The sequence below is a fragment of the Berghia stephanieae genome, chromosome 10 (genome assembly GCF_034508935.2).
Source record: "Berghia stephanieae isolate SIO BIC M18660-M18661 chromosome 10, UCSD_Bste_1.3, whole genome shotgun sequence".
In the NCBI taxonomy this organism is placed as follows: domain Eukaryota; kingdom Metazoa; phylum Mollusca; class Gastropoda; order Nudibranchia; family Aeolidiidae; genus Berghia; species Berghia stephanieae.
Window position 1 is genome coordinate 47,371,294 of NC_088369.1, and position 19,283 is coordinate 47,390,576.

At 39.8% G+C, this 19,283-nt stretch overlaps 1 protein-coding gene across 1 annotated transcript in view; it reads right to left on the bottom strand.

Annotated features, from left to right (window-relative positions):
- Positions 1 to 2,961: 2,961 nt before the first annotated feature.
- Positions 2,962 to 19,283, bottom strand: part of LOC144955886 (AP-1 complex subunit sigma-2-like) — an 83,120-nt gene continuing 66,798 nt past the window's right edge. Inside the window, exon 5 of the mRNA XM_078886142.1 lies at positions 2,962 to 3,573. Coding sequence (XP_078742268.1) covers positions 3,520 to 3,573 — 54 coding nt within the window. The 3' untranslated portion in view covers positions 2,962 to 3,519. The remainder of the gene's footprint in view (positions 3,574 to 19,283) is intronic.

The window sequence follows — 19,283 nt, forward strand, 5'->3', positions numbered from 1 at the left end:
TCCACTGTCCAGTAACTAAACTGACAGGTGGACATCGTCTTCCACTGTCCTGTAACTAAACTGGCAGGTGGACATCGTCTTCCATGTCCAGTAACTAAACTGGCAGGTGGACATCGTCTTCCACTGTCCGTAACTAAACTGGCAGGTGGATCATCGTCTTCCACTGTCCATAACTAAACTGGCAGGTGGACATCGTCTTCCACTGTCCAGTAATAAACTGGCAGGTGGACATCGTCTTCCACTGTCCAGTAACTAAACTGGCAGGTGGACATCGTCTTCCACTGTCCAGTAACTAAACTGGCAGGTGGACATCGTCTTCCACTGTCCAGTAACTAAACTGGCAGGTGGACATGTCTTCCACTGTCCGTAACTAAACTGGCAGGTGGACATCGTCTTCCACTGTCCGTAACTAAACTGGCAGGTGGACATCGTCTTCCACTGTCCATAACTAAACTGGCAGGTGACATCGTCTTCCACTGTCCAGTAACTAAACTGGCAGGTGGACATCGTCTTCCACTGTCCGTAACTAAACTGGCAGGTGGACATCGTCTTCCACTGTCCAGTAAATAAACTGACAGGTGGACATTGTCTTCCACTGTCCAGTAACTAAACTGGCAGGTGGACATCGTCTTCCACTGTCCAGTAACTAAACTGGCAGGTGGACATCGTCTTCCAATGTCCAGTAACTAAACTGGCAGGTGGACATCGTCTTCCACTGTCCAGTAACTAAACTGGCAGGTGGACATCGTCTTCCACTGTCCACTAACTAAACTGGCAGGTGGACATCGTCTTCCACTGTCCAGTAACTAAACTGGCAGGTGGACATCGTCTTCCACTGTCCAGTAACTAAACTGGCAGGTGGACATCGTCTTCCAATGTCCAGTAACTAAACTGGCAGGTGGACATTGTCTTCCACTCTCCTGTAACTAAACTGGCAGGTGGACATCGTCTTCCACTGTCCAGTAACTAAACTGGCAGGTGGATATCGTCTTCCACTGTCCACTAACTAAACTGGCAGGTGGACATCGTCTTTCACTGTCCAGCGTTTTTGTTTTTATTTCAAGTTCAAGGTCATTAAAAATACACAAAAAAAAAAAAAACAAAGAGAGAGAAACAAAAGAAACCAACCAACCAAAAAACCAATCTAACAAACACACGGTATTAGACAAGAAAAAGATGCCAAAACTTGACACAGATTCAGCAAAAAAACAACAACAACAAAACAAAAAAAACATTAAAAAATCCAAAAACAAAACAACAGTGTTGGAGCTAATGGTAAGATGCTATGTATTAAATTGGTGGAGCATTGACATCTAACAACCCCTGCCCCCCCCCCCCACGCCAGTCCTCGTCCCCCCCCCCCCCCCCCCCCCGCAGCCAGTCCTCGCCCCCCCCCCACCCACCCGCTCTCTGCCCATGCGAGTCCTCGGCCCTCCCCCTCCCTCCAACTGCAACAACAAGCAGATCGACAGATGTTTGTGTGTGTGTGTGTGCGTGTGTGTGTGTGTTTGTATTTGTATATGTGCGTGTGTGTGTTTGAATTTGTATATTTGTGTGTGTGTTTGTGTGTGCGTTTGTGTGTGCATTTGTGTGTGTGTTTGTATGTTTGTGTGTGTACATGTGTGTGCGTTTGTGTGTGTGTGTTTGTATGTGTTTGTGTGTGTTGTATGTGTGTTTGTGTGTGTGTTTGTATGTGTGTGTGTATTTGTATGTGTGTGTGTTTTTATGTGTGTTTGTGTGTGTGTTTGTGTGTGTTTGTATGTGTGTTTGTGTGTGTTTGTATGTGTGTTTGTGTGTGTGTTTGTATGTGTGTGTATTTGTATGTGTGTTTGTATGTGTGTTTGTGTGTGTTTGTATGTGTGTTTGTGTGTGTTTGTATGTGTGTTTGTAGTGGTTTGTGTGTTGTATTGATGTGTGTGTGTTTGTATGTGTTTGTGTGCGCGTTAGTGGGTGTGTGAATGTGTCTGTGTATTTGTATGTGTGATTCTGTGTGTGTTTGTATGAGTGATTGTGTGTCTTTGTAAGTGTGTTTGTATGTGTGTCTGCGTGTGTATTTGTATGTGTGTTTGTATGTGTTTATGTATGTGTGTCTGTGTGTATTTGTATTTGTGTCTGTGTGTGTGTTTGTATGTGTGTTGTGGTATTTGTATGTGTCTGTTGTGTTTTGTATGTGTGTTGTGTATGTTGATTGTGTGTATGTGTTTGTTGTGTGTTTGTATGTGTTTGCGTGCGGTATTGTGGTGTGTGGTTGTATGTGAGTGTGTCTGTGTGGGTGTGTGTGTTTGTTTGCGCGTTTGTGTTGGTATGTGTACATGTGTTTGTGGAAAATAATAATATAATAATAATAATAATAATAATAATAATAATAATAATAATAATAATAATAATAATAATAATAATAATAATAATAATATAATGATTACATTATAAAAACCTTTACGTCAGGATCCCAAAGCTACAAAAACAAATTTACATTTTCGTTGAGACTTTTTCTCTGCTACAAGTTTTGGTAAATATGTCAAATATATACACATATACACACGCTCGCACGCGCACACAAACAATCAGAGAGAGAGAGAGAGAGAGAGAGAGAGAGAGAGAGAGAGAGAGAGAGAGGGAGAGAGAGAGAGGGAGAGAGAGAGAGGAGGAGAGAGAGAGGAGAGAGAGAGAGAGGGAGAGAGAAGAGGAGTGAGAGAGGGAGTGAGAGAGAGACAAAGGGAGAGAGATAGAGATAGAGAGAGAGAGAAAGAGAGAGAGAGAGTGAGTGAGTGAGAGAGGGAGAGAAAGATGGAGAGAGAGGGAGAGAGATGGAGATAGAGATAGAAGGAGAGAGAGGCAAAGAGAGAAGAGAAGAGAAGAGAAGAGAGAGAGAGAGAGAGAGAGAGAGAGAGGAGAGAATGAGAGAGAGAGAGGAGAGAATGAGAGAGAGAGAGAACGAGAGTTAGAGAGAGGGAGAGATAAAGATATATATTTATATATATATGCAAGCAATGGGTTCCCGGCTTGACATGGATTAAATTCCTCCATTTTTGTAAATTTGATACGTAGGCCATGTGATGAATTGGCCTAAACTGACGTGCGCATATGGACAGGTCTGACAACCCAAAATGTTATGGGCTCAATAGTAAAATACTCTGAGAGCCACCAAAATAGTCGCCATCAGGACAGCAACGTTAAATCAATCCCGTAATAGCGTTCGGCCATCACACCTGGAAATATTTGCACATGGGCCTAAGACGACGTGCAATTATTTGCAGGTCTGATAACCCAATTTCTTATGGACTCATTTGTCTAATGGAAATCTAAAAAAAAAAAAAATGGCGCAAAATCTTGTCCATTATAATAAGGTTAAACCAGTCCGCCCATAAGTGGGCTTGATTGTCAGACCTGCATATATGTACACGTTGGTCTAAACTATCCATCCAAACGAGCGGCGGGTGAAACTGCTCGCGGTGCCTCCTCTCAGATTACACATCTTATTCCGAGTTGTCCCAGCATGGAGGCTGACGTCATATCCGGTCACGAGGCCGCTAGTCCCAACTCTTCCAGAATTCCTTTTGGTTCGTCTGACTCCTGAAACGTGAGAAAGAATAGAGCGTTGATTAGACTTGACATTGATTTACACAACAAGACGTTCAACTACCGTGTTTTCTTACGCACAAATCCAAAGATGGCAAAATTTGAGGTCAGTGGGTCAAATAGGTAAGAAAGTCGGGACGCCATACCATATAATCTTCTGTATCCTAAATCTTTGGAAGTGTATATGTAGCCAGTCCCTCAGAGTACGAATAATGAAAAAGTTAGATATAGGTGGCATAGCTATTTTAGTAGCAGCAGGATGTACAGGCAGATTCTTAGGATTACGGGACGTAAAAGAGCGAGGATGGATGATCTTTATTGACGACCAGCATATATTTAGACTAGAAAATAAGACACCACCACTCTGACACCAGAAGATGAATTACACAAGGTGTGTAATTACACAAGGTGTGTACCCAGTCCTCCGGAATACAGGCTTTACAAGTCTAATGAGATTGGAACCAGTTTTTTGACATCGCAATTCCCCTCTTTATTGCTTCTTTCCAGTCTTCAACAGTCACCACCAACAACCACAACAACTTCAACGCATGTCCCACACATGCCTGATGATGGCCATACAGCATAAAGGCCTGATGGTGGCCATACAGTATAAAGTCTTGATGATGGCCATACAGTATAAAGTCTTGATGGTGGCCATACAGTATAAAGGTCTGATGGTGGCCATACAGTATAAAGGCCTGATGGTGGCCATACAGCATAAAGGCCTAATGATGGCCATACAGTATAAAGGCCTGATGGTGGCCATACAGCATAAAGGCCTGATGATGGCCATACAGTATAAAGGCCTGATGATGGCCATACAGTATAAAGGCCTGATGGTGGCCATACAGTATAAAGAAGGCCTGATGGTGGCCATACATTTTAAAGGCCTGATGGTGGCCATACAGTATAAAGGCCTGATGATGGCCATACAGTATAAAGGCCTGATGGTGGCCATACAGTATAAAGGCCTGATGGTGGCCATACAGTATAAAGGCCTGATGATGGCCATACAGCATAAAGGCCTGATGGTGGCCATACAGTATAAAGGCCTGATGGTGGCCATACAGTATAAAGGCCTGATGGTGGCCATACAGTATAAAGGCCTGATGGTGGCCATACAGCATAAAGGCCTGATGATGGCCATACAGTATAAAGGCCTGATGGTGGCCATACAATAGAAAGGCCTGATGGTGGCCATACAGTATAAAGGCCTGATGGTGGCCATACAGTATAAAGGCCTGATGATGGCCATACAGTATAAAGGCCTGATGGTGGCCATACAGTATAAAGGCCTGATGATGGCCATACAGCATAAAGGCCTGATGGTGGCCATACAGTATAAAGGCCTGATGGTGGCCATACAGTATAAAGGCCTGATGGTGGCCATACAGTATAAAGGCCTGATGATGGCCATACAGTATAAAGGCCTGATGGTGGCCATACAGTATAAAGGCATGATGGTGGCCATACAGTATAAAGGCCTAATGGTGGCCATACAGCATAAAGGCCTGATGGTGGCCATACAGTATAAAGGCCTGATGGTGGCCATACAGTATAAAGGCCTGATGGTGGCCATACAGTATAAAGGCCTGATGGTGGCCATACAGTATAAAGGCCTGATGGTGGCCATACAGTATAAAGGCCTGATGGTGGCCATACAGTATAAAGGCCTGATGGTGGCCATACAGCATAAAGGCCTGATGATGGCCATACAGCATAAAGGCCTGATGATGGCCATACAGTATAAAGGCCTGATGGTGGCCATACAGTATAAAGGCCTGATGGTGGCCATACAGTATAAAGGCCTGATGGTGGCCATACAGTATAAAGGCCTGATGGTGGCCATACAGTATAAAGAAGGCCTGATGGTGGCCATACAGTATAAAGGCCTGATGGTGGCCATACAGCATAAAGGCCTGATGGTGGCCATACAGTATAAAGGCCTGATGGTGGCCATACAGTATAAAGGCCTGATGGTGGCCATACAGTATAAAGGCCTGATGGTGGCCATACAGTATAAAGGCCTGATGGTGGCCATACAGTATAAAGGCCTGATGGTGGCCATACAGTATAAAGGCCTGATGATGGCCATACAGTATAAAGGCCTGATGGTGGCCATACAGTATAAAGGCCTGATGGTGGCCATACAGTATAAAGAAGGCCTGATGGTGGCCATACAGTATAAAGGCCTGATGGTGGCCATACAGCATAAAGGCCTGATGGTGGCCATACAGTATAAAGGCCTGATGGTGGCCATACAGCATAAAGGCCTGATGGTGGCCATACAGTATAAAGAAGGCCTGATGGTGGCCATACAGTATAAAGGCCTGATGATGGCCATACAGTATAAAGGCCTGATGATGGCCATACAGTATAAAGGCCTGATGATGGCCATACAGTATAAAGGCCTGATGGTGGCCATACAGTATAAAGGCCTGATGATGGCCATACAGTATAAAGGCCTGATGGTGGCCATACAATAGAAAGGCCTGATGGTGGCCATACAGTATAAAGGCCTAATGGTGGCCATACAGCATAAAGGCCTGATGGTGGCCATACAGTATAAAGGCCTGATGGTGGCCATACAGTATAAAGGCCTGATGGTGGCCATACAGTATAAAGGCCTGATGGTGGCTATGTCAAGATCTACAGGTCTGATAACCCAATTTGTTATCGTCTAGTTGTTATCAAACCAACGCAAAATATTGTCCATGACAACAATGTTGAATGAGGCCCATCATTGCGTTCGGTTGTCAGACCTGAAAATATATGCATCTGGGGAGAGGCCCTTAGTAAAAACATAACCATTAAACTCACTTGACTCGGGTAATCATGAGTACCTGGCTACAGGAAATGGCGGGTATCATAGGACGTGTTTCCACAACGACGTGGTAAGGACTGTATGAAATGGATGTGTATTTGGTTACATATTGTCTTCACGGTGGAACATATGAGGGGGTGGGTACCGTGAAAAGCACATTGGGTGGTAAATGCGCTAGATAAACGTCAATATATTAAAGCAATACTAACCATGATAATCATTATCACCAGACCAATATAAATAGCGATAAGATTTCTACCGGCGTCAGTATGAGTGACCTCCCCCTCTTCCCCCCCCCCCCATCCCCAACATCCCCCATGTTCGTTTGTTATTTTTGTTTTTGTCTATTTTTTAAAAAAAATTATTTATTGTATTGGGGGGTGGTTGGGGAAGGGTGGGGGGGGGGGGTTGTTCTGTTGTTCGATTTTCCATCAACGCCAGTAAAGATCAAATTTAGATGAAAGAGAATGACGTAATCACAATCGCCAGATTGACAAGTGGCTATCAAGCAGCAAAGAAAATGGTGACACTCGACGTGTACATATATGCAGGTCTGACATCCGAACACACTTATGGGCCAAGTTTAACATTGATATAATGGACAAATTTTGAGTCATTAAAAAAAAAGATTTCCACTACAACAATGAGCCCCTAAGGAATTGGGTTATCAGACCTGAAAATAAGTGCACGTCGGTGACACTGAAGGCACCAGAATTGACAGAAATCACATCACCTCCACAAGGGCACACACACACACATTATATATATATATATATTTATATATATATATATATATATATATATTATATATATATATATATATATATATATATATATAATATATATATATATATATACATTATTATTTTCAATTATAAAACAAACCCATGTTCAAACAAGGGGAACGAAATGGCGGTGTCTGAAACTGAAAGCAAAGAAGAGTAATATAAAAAAAATAATTTAAAAAAAAATGAAAAAGGGAAACAACTGGTGATATCTAAATTTCGTTAAGGGATTTTCTCGATTGTGGCCCTTACCTCCTGAATGGACCACTTTAACATTGGAATATCATTCTACCAAAACCAACGTGTATTTTTATTTCTTTACGTCCGATATAACCCATCATGTTGTTATGGGCTCATTGTTGGAACAGAAAACTCTCGAACCAACGTGGACTCGTTCACAGGTCTGATAACCCGAAATGTGAAGGGCTAATTGTTGCAACAGAAAACTATCAAACCAACGTATACTTATTTATAGGTCCGATAACCCAAATGGTTATGGTCTCAGACCAACGCAAAATATTTTCAATCACTCAATCACAAAAATCTTAAAGCAAGTCCGTCATTCCATTCCTGCGATCAGGCCGTCTAATGCGGCTATGTGGTCTAGTGGTATGACACTCGCTTTCGGATCGGAAGGTCCTGGGTTCGAATCTCGTGCTCGGCGCATAGTTGAGTCCTTGGAAAATGCTCTTTACTCACATTCTCTCACCGTACTCAGGTGTAAAATGAGTACCTGGCCGTTAACAGCGTTGTCTTTGTCCGAAAAATTGTAATATCGCCTAAGAGGCGTTATGTCAGACCTGCCAACCTTCCCAGGATGAAAAGTGTATTCCATGACCCTAAAAAGTGTATTTTTAGCAATAAAGTGTATTTTGTCCGCACATGTGGAAAAAAAGTACGCACTATACAAAAATTTATATAAAAGCTAACATCAATCCCAAATCAAAAAAACTCTGATCTTCATCATTCAAGCAATCTCTAGTGATTACAAAATTATCGATTTATCGAGAAACTAAAACTTAATGGCCATTTAAAATTATCATAAGGCTCAGAAATTGCAATATCAAAGGAAATTGCTTTCGAAACACTCAAAGAAATGACCAAAAGACCCTTAACATGTTGGTAGTATTGATGCTAGTGTCGGTGGAAGAAGTCTTGGTTGTTGTAGCGATGGTGCTCTAATGGTGGTGGTCGTGATGATGATGAAGCTGTGGTGGCAGTGGTGGTAGAAGTGATGTGGTGGTGGTTGTGGCCGTGACAATGCTGTGATGGCAGTTATAGAAGTGGTGATGTCATGATGTTGATGTAAGAGATGCTGATGTACCAAATGAAGTTGTGATGGTGATATCTGCTAGCTCAGTACATCAGTTATGAGAAAGTTTTGAGATAAAATATCTGGGAGAGTGGTCTTCAATTCAGTAGATGACAATTTGCAACAGTAGCAAGATATTTTCCATATATGTTATCTAATGATCCATATATATATATATATTTTTTTTTTTTGTTGAGCATTCACTACTACTACTCCTCCTCCTCCTACTACTATTACTTCTATATAGTACTAATACTATTACTTTTGTCAAATGATAGGAAATTCGCAAAGTATGTAATATGCAGAGACAAGTTAAATACTTCTAAAATGGTTCTAAAAAATTCATTTTGAACCAAATACCGTTCCTAAAGCTGCCCACTTTGTAATTCAAGACTCGTACAAAATAATAAAGAAAAATAAAGATCATTATAAATTTTATAAATCAAAATAAAGTAATTTAGTTATTATAAAGGGAAATAACTCATTTATGTTTAAGTTAATTAGCAATACAGTTTTAAATTGAAGGCTTCATAGTCAAAGATGTTGGTTCAATTACATTTTCACTTAGAATTTTCTATTTAATAAGTGGCAAAAGTTTAAATGTGGTCTGAGACTATTTAAAGTATAAACAAGCTTATATGCATAATGCTATGCAAATCCTCAAAATGTATGAGAAAAATATTGGTGAAACCGGCATCATATAAGCAACTGAAATGATAACTATAGTATTAAATGTGATGCATCATTCATTCAGAAACACGGTCAACAGTTGGTGTACGACACGTGTGTATCATCAATGCATCAAATGTATCATCAACATCATTCACATCACTGTACGACATGTGTGTATCAATGCATCAAATGTATCATCAACATCATTCACATCATGTACGACACGTGTGTATCAATGCATCAAATGTATCATCAACATCATTCACATCACTGTACGACATGTGTGTATCAATGCATCAAATGTATCATCAACATCATTCACATCACTGTACGACATGTGTGTATCAATGCATCAAATGTATCATCAACATCATTCACATCACTGTACGACACGTGTGTATCAATGCATCAAATGTATCATCAACATCATTCACATCACTGTACGACACGTGTGTATCAATGCATCAAATGTATCATCAACATCATTCACATCACTGTAGGACACGTGTGTATCAATGCATCAAATGTATCATCAACATCATTCACATCACTGTACTACGACATGTGTGTATCAATGCATCAAATGTATCATCAACATCATTCACATCACTGTACTACGACACGTGTGTATCAATGCATCAAATGTATCATCAACATCATTCACATCACTGTACGACACATGTGTATCAATGCATCAAATGTATCATCAACATCATTCACATCACTGTACTACGACACGTGTGTATCAATGCATCAAATGTATCATCAACATCATTCACATCACTGTACGACACGTGTGTATCAATGCATCAAATGCATCATCAACATCATTCACATCACACATCTTTAAAAAAATCGTATTAAATCCACGAAAATCGTATCCGCGTATTCGGGATCCAAATATCGTACTAAAATACGATTAATCGTACTGGTTGGCAGGTCTGCATACTATGTCATGTCCTACATGTTAAATGTTGCTGTTTTTTAAAATCATAATCGTATTATGGATACACGTCACATAGACCGGATGTTCACGGTGTAACGGAAATAGCCATTGTCATACGGCCAGGATTGGGGTCGGCCATCACCTCAGAGAATTTCCTTCCAAACCCACGCGGTCTCCACCTGCCATCTATGACGACCAATCCGTCTCATGACCAAATGTCTCCAGGTTCTTCATGGGCATCTCTAAGTCATTAAAACTTATTGAAAATAACAGTTGATGCCAGACTACACAATTTTGGGGATTTCAAAGTGTTTTTTTCATTTTTGATTCAGAGTAAATTGGTGATTATGGACGTTAGCGATAACGACTACAACTTTCATCTCCTGAAATTTAGATATTGTTTAATTCAAAGGCGAAAGGTGTGGTGGTCCTGCTCTCGTGTTTGGGTCTGTTGGAAATGGCCATTGGCATGTGGACGGGAAATGGCCATTGGCATCTGGACAGAATTGAAGACCAGAAATGGCCATTGGCATCTGGACAGAATTGAAGACCAGAAATGGCCATTGGCATGTGGACAGAATTGAAGACCATTAATGGCCATTGGCATGTGGACAGAATTGGGGACCGGAAATGGCCATTGGCATGTGGACAGAATTGAGGACCATTAATGGCCATTGGCATGTGGACCGGAAATGGCCATTGGCATGTGGACAGAATTAAGACTGGAAATGGCCATTGGCATGTGGACATAATTGAAGACCAGAAATGGCCATTGGCATGTGGACAGAATTGAAGACCGGAAATGGCCATTGGCATGTGGACCGGAAATGGCCATTGGCATGTGGACAGAATTGAAGACCGGAAATGGCCATTGGAATGTGGACAGAATTGGACCGAAATGGCCATTGGCATGTGGACAGAATTGGGACCAAATGGCATGGCAGTGGACAGAATTGAGACCAGAAATGGCCATTGGCATGTGGACAGAATTGGGACCGGAAATGGCAATTGGCAAGTGGACAGAATTGAGGACCAGAAATGGCCATTGGCATGTGGACAGAATTGAAGACCGGAAATGGCCATTGGCATGTGGACAGAATTGAGGACCGGAAATGGCCATTGGCATGTGGACAGAATTGAGGACCGAAATGGCCATTGGCATGTGGACAGAATTGAGGACCGAAATGGCCATTGGCATGTGGACAGAATTGGGACCGGAAATGGCCATTGGCATGTGGACAGAATTGAGACCAGAAATGGCCATTGGCATGTGGACAGAATTGGGGACCGGAAATGGCCATTGGCATGTGGACAGAATTCGGGACCGAAAATGGCCATTGGCACGTGGACAGATTTGAAGACCGGAAATGGCCATTGGTATATGGACAGAATTGAGGACCGGAAATGGCCATTGGCATGTGGACAGAATTGAGGACCGGAAATGGCCATTGGCATGTGGACAGAATTGAGGACCGGAAATGGCCATTGGCATGTGGACAGAATTGAGGACCGGAAATGGCCATTGGCATGTGGACAGAATTGAGGACCGGAAATGGCCATTGGCATGTGGACAGAATTGGGGACCGGAAATGGCCATTGGCAGTGGACAGATTGGGGACCGGAAATGGCCATTGGCATATGGACAGAATTGAGGACCGGAAATGGCCATTGGCATGTGGACAGAATTGAGGACCGGAAATGGCCATTGGCATGTGGACAGAATTGAGGACCGGAAATGGCCATTGGCATGTGGACAGAATTGAGGACCGGATGGACACCCCAGAATTTGGTTCTAAACTAACGAGTCCTGATCTCTTCATTTTCATTCATTTTCTTGAACGTCAAAGCAAAGTTTCCTTCAGCACACGTGCCTGTGTCTGTGTGTCAAACTGACGTGCACTTATCTACAGTCAGATAACCCAAAGAAGAAATCAAAATAGTGTCGCTAGCAACAAAGAAGAAATCAAAATACTACAAGACAAAGAAGGTCAAATCAGAAAAGTTTCCATGACAAAAAGGGAAATCAAAATAGTGTCCATGACAAAAAAGGGAAATCAAAATAGTGTCCATGACAAAGAAGGGAAATCAAAATAGTGTCCATGACAAAGAAGGGAAATCAAATAGTGTCATGACAAGAAGGGAAATCAAAATAGTGTCCATGACAAAGAAGGGAAATCAAAATAGTGTCCATGACAAAGAAGGGAAATCAAAATAGTGTCCATGACAAAGAAGGGAAATCAAAATAGTGTCCATGACAAAGAAGGGAAATCAAAAAGTGTCATGACAACGAAGGGAAATCAAAATAGTGTCTATGACAACGAAGGGAAATCAAAAATATCCACTGACAAACGAAGGGAAATCAAAATAGTGTCCATGACAAAGAAGGGAAATCAAAATAGTGTCCATGACAAAGAAGGGAAATCAAAATAGTGTCCACGACAAAGAGGGAAATCAAAATACTATCCATGACAAAGAAGGGAAATCAAAATAGTGTCCATGACAAAGAAGGGAAATCAAAATAGTGTCCATGACAAAGAAGGGAAATCAAAATAGTGTCCATGACAAAGAAGGGAAATCAAAATAGTGTCCATGACAAAGAAGGGAAATCAAAATAGTGTCCATGACAAAGAAGGGAAATCAAAATAGTGTCCATGACAAAGAAGGGAAATCAAAATAGTGTCCATGACAACGAAGGGAAATCAAAATAGTGTCCATGACAAAGAAGGGAAATCAAAATACTGTCCATGACAAAGAAGGGAAATCAAAATAGTGTCCATGACAAAGAAGGGAAATCAAAATAGTGTCCATGACAAAGAAGGGAAATCAAAATAGTGTCCATGACAAAGAAGGGAAATCAAAATAGTGTCATGACAAGAAGGGAAATCAAAATAGTGTCCATGACAAAGAAGGGAAATCAAAATAGTGTCCATGACAAAGAAGGGAAATCAAAATAGTGTCCATGACAACGAAGGGAAATCAAAATAGTGTCCATGACAAAGAAGGGAAATCAAAATAGTGTCCATGACAACGAAGGGAAATCAAAATAGTGTCCATGACAACGAAGGGAAATCAAAATAGTGTCCATGACAAAGAAGGGAAATCAAATAGTGTCATGACAAAGAAGGGAAATCAAAATATTCCATGACAAGAAGGAAATCAAAATAGTGTCCATGACAAAGAAGGAAATCAAAATAGTGTCCATGACAACGAAGGGAATCAAATAGTGTCCTGACAAGAAGGGAAATCAAAATAGTGTCCATGACAACGAAGGGAAATCAAATAGTGTCCATGACAAGAAGGGAAATCAAAATAGTGTCCATGACAACGAAGGGAAATCAAAATAGTGTCCATGACAAAGAAGGGAAATCAAAATACTTTCCATGACAAAGAATGGAAATTAAAATGCCGTTTTCAAAGTAGGCTAAAGACATTTTACAATGTACTTGAAGTCCTATCAGTGCCTGTAAAAAGGTAGAAAATGGGATAGGAAACAGTTTACAGTTCTAGGATGATAATTTAAGTTTACGTGCGGCTATGTGGTCTAGTGGTATGACACTCGCTTTCGGATCAGAATATCCTGGGTTCGAGTCTCGCTCGGTGCATAGTTGAGTCCTTGGAAAAGGGTCTTTACTCACATTCTCTCACCAAACTCAGTACCTGGCCGTTAACAGCGTTGTCTTTGTCGGTAATATCGCCTAGCATGCGTCATGTCTCATGTCTCGTCCTACATGTTAAGTGTTGCTATTAGTTATGGACCCTTTGGAAAGCGCTTTGACCACGTTTAGAGGATATTGCATTATACTGTCATCTGCATTTTTTGCCAAATTGGGACCTAAAATTTGCCAAAAGTTGCCAAAACCCCCCCAAAATTTGTCAAAAAATTTGCCGAGGAGAAGCGTTTCAGTAAAAATTAACACGCAATACAGAAAAAAATATAAATAAAAGACAATTTATTACATTTGAGGAGGCTACATTATGAATAGCGTTGTTACAAAGATTTGAAAGGATCATTATCCGTAGAGAGTAGCTTCCCTTGGTTTGGTCCAGGCAAAGCTGCAACATTTCTCAAGTTTCGCACTTTTTTTTTCGTTATTTGTTTTCGCTTCTTTTTTTTTCCCCAAAATTTGCCACGCGATTTGCCAATTTTGGGAAATTTGCCAAAATTTGCGGATCGCCCTGGATATTTGCGGCCGCAAAAAATGCAGATGACAGATTATATACGGTAAAAAAAGCCCAAGTTATTTTTTCTTGTCACGGCTGTTGAGAGACTGAGGAGACCACGTGACTAGAACGTTGGAAGGTCTTCCAAGCTCTTGGTTATTTTGGGCCAGTTTTTCAGGGTTTTACATCGCTTGCCACTTTTAGGTTATAGTTATATAAGGGATAGGAAACCGTTCTAGAATACGCGTCAACAGTCATGACGTCACTTCCCTCGTAATGACGCATGGCAACTTAGTAACTGGCTCTAAACTATCGGAACAATGGCGGACGCCCTTATGAAATATTTCTCAGACGAGCATAAAAGTGTATCCAGAGGAGAAAAACATTATAAATATGATCTTGTTTTGACTTTTATACATTCTGATCAGATGACATATATGAAAAGTTGTAGCCAGTAAGAATAATAAAAAGTACCGATTTTCTTTCTTTAGAACCACGATGGTCGCCGTTGCTGGGCGGCGTGACATCAGACTATTGAATCCAATTACAATGAAAGCACCCAAGATAAAGTATGGCAAACGGTAATTGGTACAAAAAGGGATCAGAAGTAGATTCCAAGAGCATACCGTCAATGTGATTAGTTTGAGATCACCTAAATGTCTCATCCAGACACCATCACAAGATCCCACTCAAATGTTTATAAAATAATCAAAACAAAAATATTAATATAACGATCAGCACCGTCAGCTGGAGTGACTTTGTCTCTTTAATTTTGGACCTGTTCGACGATATAAATATTTAGTTTTGTGGGCATTACTTCCTTTCATAAAAAGTTTAATCGTTCAACCAAGATAATAACTACAACACAACTGAGAGAGAGAGAGAGAGAGAGAGAGAGAGAGAGAGAGAGAGAGAGAGAGAGAGAGAGAGAGAGAGAGAGAGAGAGAGAGAGAGAAGAGAGAGAAGAGAGAGAGAAAGAGAGAGAGAGAGAGAGAGACAGAGAGAGAGAGAGAGAGAGAGAGAGAGAGAGAGAGAGAGAGAGAGAGACGATTTACTATTACACATTTATCTGCTTCCTTTTAAGTCTTTAACTTCAATTTTGAAGATTCCGCAGACCACAGTATTTTTCTTTCATTTGAGATGTGAGAATTCTCACTACTCACTGTCTCAATGCCGATGGTATGAACGGTGAACAACTACAAGTGGGCATCCAATCTCGAGTGGGGAACCATAAACTTGGATGACTTCCTCTTTTTTAGTTGAATATCACTCTGAGGTGTACCTTCCGTTGGTCGTTTAGGCCTTTGTTACTTTCTTCTCTGATTGTAGTGGCTCGAGATTTAAATCAGCTTCGTGTGCTCTATCTTTGTTGTTTTGATTTATAAATTGCAATGCTCTGTTTTGTATTTCTTCGCTTTATTGTATTTCTGAGCTACCATATTCTAGTGTAGATCTAAGTCTAACAAAGGCTTTGTAGTGCTTTAACTTTATTTCCCCCCTGATGTCGTTCGTACAAGTTTCTTCTCAGGAATCCTAAAGTTGAAAATAGTTTTTTGTAAATGTTTGTGACATGATTTGTAAATGTTTGTGAGATGATTTGTAAATGTTTGTGACATGATTTGTAAATGTTTGTGACATGATTTGTAAATGTTTGTGAGATGATTTGTAAATGTTTGTGAGATGATTTGTAAATGTTTGTGACATGATTTGTAAATGTTTGTGACATGATTTGTAAATGTTTGTGAGATGATTTGTAAATGTTTGTGACATGATTTGTAAATGTTTGTGAGATGATTTGTAAATGTTTGTGAGATGATTTGTAAATGTTTGTGACATGATTTGTAAATGTTTGTGAGATGATTTGTAAATGTTTGTGACATGATTTGTAAATGTTTGTGAGATGATTTGTAAATGTTTGTGACATGATTTGTAAATGTTTGTGAATGATTTGTAAATGTTTGTGACATGATTTGTAAATGTTTGTGACATGATTTGTAAATGTTTGTGACATGATTTGTAAATGTTTGTGAGATGATTTGTAAATGTTTGTGAGATGATTTGTAAATGTTTGTGACATGATTTGTAAATGTTTGTGACATGATTTGTAAATGTTTGTGACATGATTTGTAAATGTTTGTGAGATGATTTGTAAATGTTTATGAGATGATTTGTAAATGTTTATGAGATGATTTGTAAATGTTTGTGAGATGATTTGTAAATGTTTGTGAGATGATTTGTAAATGTTTGTGACATGATTTGTAAATGTTTGTGACATGATTTGTAAATGTTTGTGACATGATTTGTAAATGTTTGTGACATGATTTGTAAATGACATGATTTGTAAATGTTTGTGAGATGATTTGTAAATGTTTGTGAGATGATTTGTAAATGTTTGTGACATGATTTGTAAATGTTTGTGACATGATTTGTAATGTTTGTACTGAATTTGTAAATGTTTGTGAGATGATTTGTAATGTTTGTGAGATGATTTGTAAATGTTTGTGACATGATTTGTAAATGTTTGTGACATGATTTGTAAATGTTTTGACATGATTTGTAAATGTTTTGATGATTGTAAATGTTTGTGACATGATTTGTAAATTGTTTGTGACATGATTTGTAAATGTTTGGACATGATTTGTAAATGTTTGTGAGATGATTTGTAAATGTTTGTGAGATGATTTGTAAATGTTTGTGACATGATTTGTAAATGTTTGTGATATGATTTGTAAATGTTTGTAACATGCTTTGTAAATGTTTGTGAGATGATTTGTAAATGTTTGTGACATGATTTGTAAATGTTTGTGAGATGATTTGTAAATGTTTGTAACATGATTTGTAAATGTTTGTGAGATGATTTGTAAATGTTTGTAACATGATTTGTAAATGTTTGTGAGATGATTTGTAAATGTTTGTGAGATGATTTGTAAATGTTTGTGACATGATTTGTAAATGTTTGTGACATGATTTGTAAATGTTTGTGACATGATTTGTAAATGTTTGTAACATGATCTTTCCACTGTAGTTTGTTAGTTATTGTTACTCCTCGATATTTCGCCTTGCTCACTTCTCGAGCAGCGTTATGTATTGTGTATGTCGAATGTATGATTTTTCTGTTGTTTGTGAAGTTTAGAACCTGGTACATCTGAGGATGGAATTCCATGCCATTTTCTATTTCCCAGCATTTTAAGCTATCTAGACCGGCTTGAAGAATTTCTGTGCCACGTTTAGTTCTTATTATTTGACTGTTTCCCTCCCAGCCAAGGACTTTGGCCAGGGAAAGGACAAAACCAAGTGATCTCATTCCAAGACAAAGGGAGAAAGTGATTAAGAAAACGGCGCCATGCCAGGGATATAAGTAAGTGACCTCCTGCCCACCATGGCAGGTCAAGAGACTCTACCCGGTGATCTAAATTGCAACAGTGGTGCAAAATGGTCGTTAGGATATTGAGTGTATCCGTGGGAAAATGGGTCGCCTGTATGGGTGGCGATGTAGTCTACTGGTATGAGACTTGCTTTCGGATCAGAAGGTCCTGGGTTCGAGCCACACTCAGAGCATAGTTGAATCCTTGGACACGGCTCTTTACTCACATTCTCTCACTGTACTCAGGTGTAAAGTGAGAACCTGGACGTTAACAGCATTGTCTCAGTCCGAAAAAAATTGTAATTATTGCCTAACGCTAACAGTAACAGGCATCATTTATATCCTACATATCAAGTGTTGCTTTAGGCTAGGGACGCCTTGTAAAGCACTTTGAGCCCGTTTAGTAGATATTGCAATAATAAAAGTTCAAGTTGTCTTTCCTTTAATTTCCAAATCACACAAAACTCATGTCAATCTCCGTAGCTATCGCTGATTTAATTCAAAATCTGGAATCAACTAAAAACAAACGTCATTAAAAAAATATTGCTATCAAATATCACAACATTTATAAATGGCCGACGATACATCAATAATATTGACGATTCTTCTTTATCAACTAGAACGGCTGAAACCATCAATAAATGGAAAAAGACAAAACTCATAGCGACCACCTTTTCAAAGAGCTAAATCGAGACATCCCAACACATCATAAAGTCGTGGCCAAAAACAGCAGAGAATATTTGGACAGTTATGTAAAACAATCTAGATTTAGAGATTTTTATGTTCAATTTTTCTGATTTGCTTTCCAAAAATTCATCACCTGGGGCATTCAAGGGTCATTTCCATCCTGGGGCATTCAAGGGTCATTGCATACACATCAAGTCCAATTTATAATTACAGTCCACTCCGGATAATCGCAACACTTTGGGATCAGCGAAAATGTTGCAATTAACCAAATTTGCAATTAACCGATGTTGAGTTTCCTGTCTACTATTGCAACACTTTACACAAATATAGTGAACTCCAACGAGTTGTTGTAAATATTGTTCTTAGGCTACCAAAGACTGAACAACTGATTGAAATAAAAACTATATGGCAGCCCTAATTAGATTTTGACAAGCAAAAGCAGCTTTGATGCAAGTCGACGTCTTATTCAGATTGGATTAAATTTCACTCTTTTGTTCTCAACATTAGTAAGAGTCAATGAGATTAGCTCTGATTTGAGACGGTATAACCTCTCACCAACCTCACTGATCAAAATGCACAGTTGTCAATCCCAAAACAAAGGATATCGCTCAGTCTCTCTTTACAACTGTCATTGTCTACCTGTTGTCAAGACTATGCCCAGCCCCCTCGACACCTGTTTAATTTTAATGGACACAGATGCCATCACAAACCCATACTGCAAAGTCCCACCATCTTTTGTCTGTAATAGAGTGGCGACACACTACTGTAGCATTAAATCAAGCTCACTCTTGATTCTTCAACCTGCCGTGATTCCATCCATTATAAATTTTAATCCTATTTTGTTTGTCGATTTCTTGAATTTGCCACTTTTTGACAGCGAAAATTTGTTGCAATTAACCAGTGATTTTTATATAGAATTAATTCCGTTTCTTGGGCATTGTTGCGATTATCCA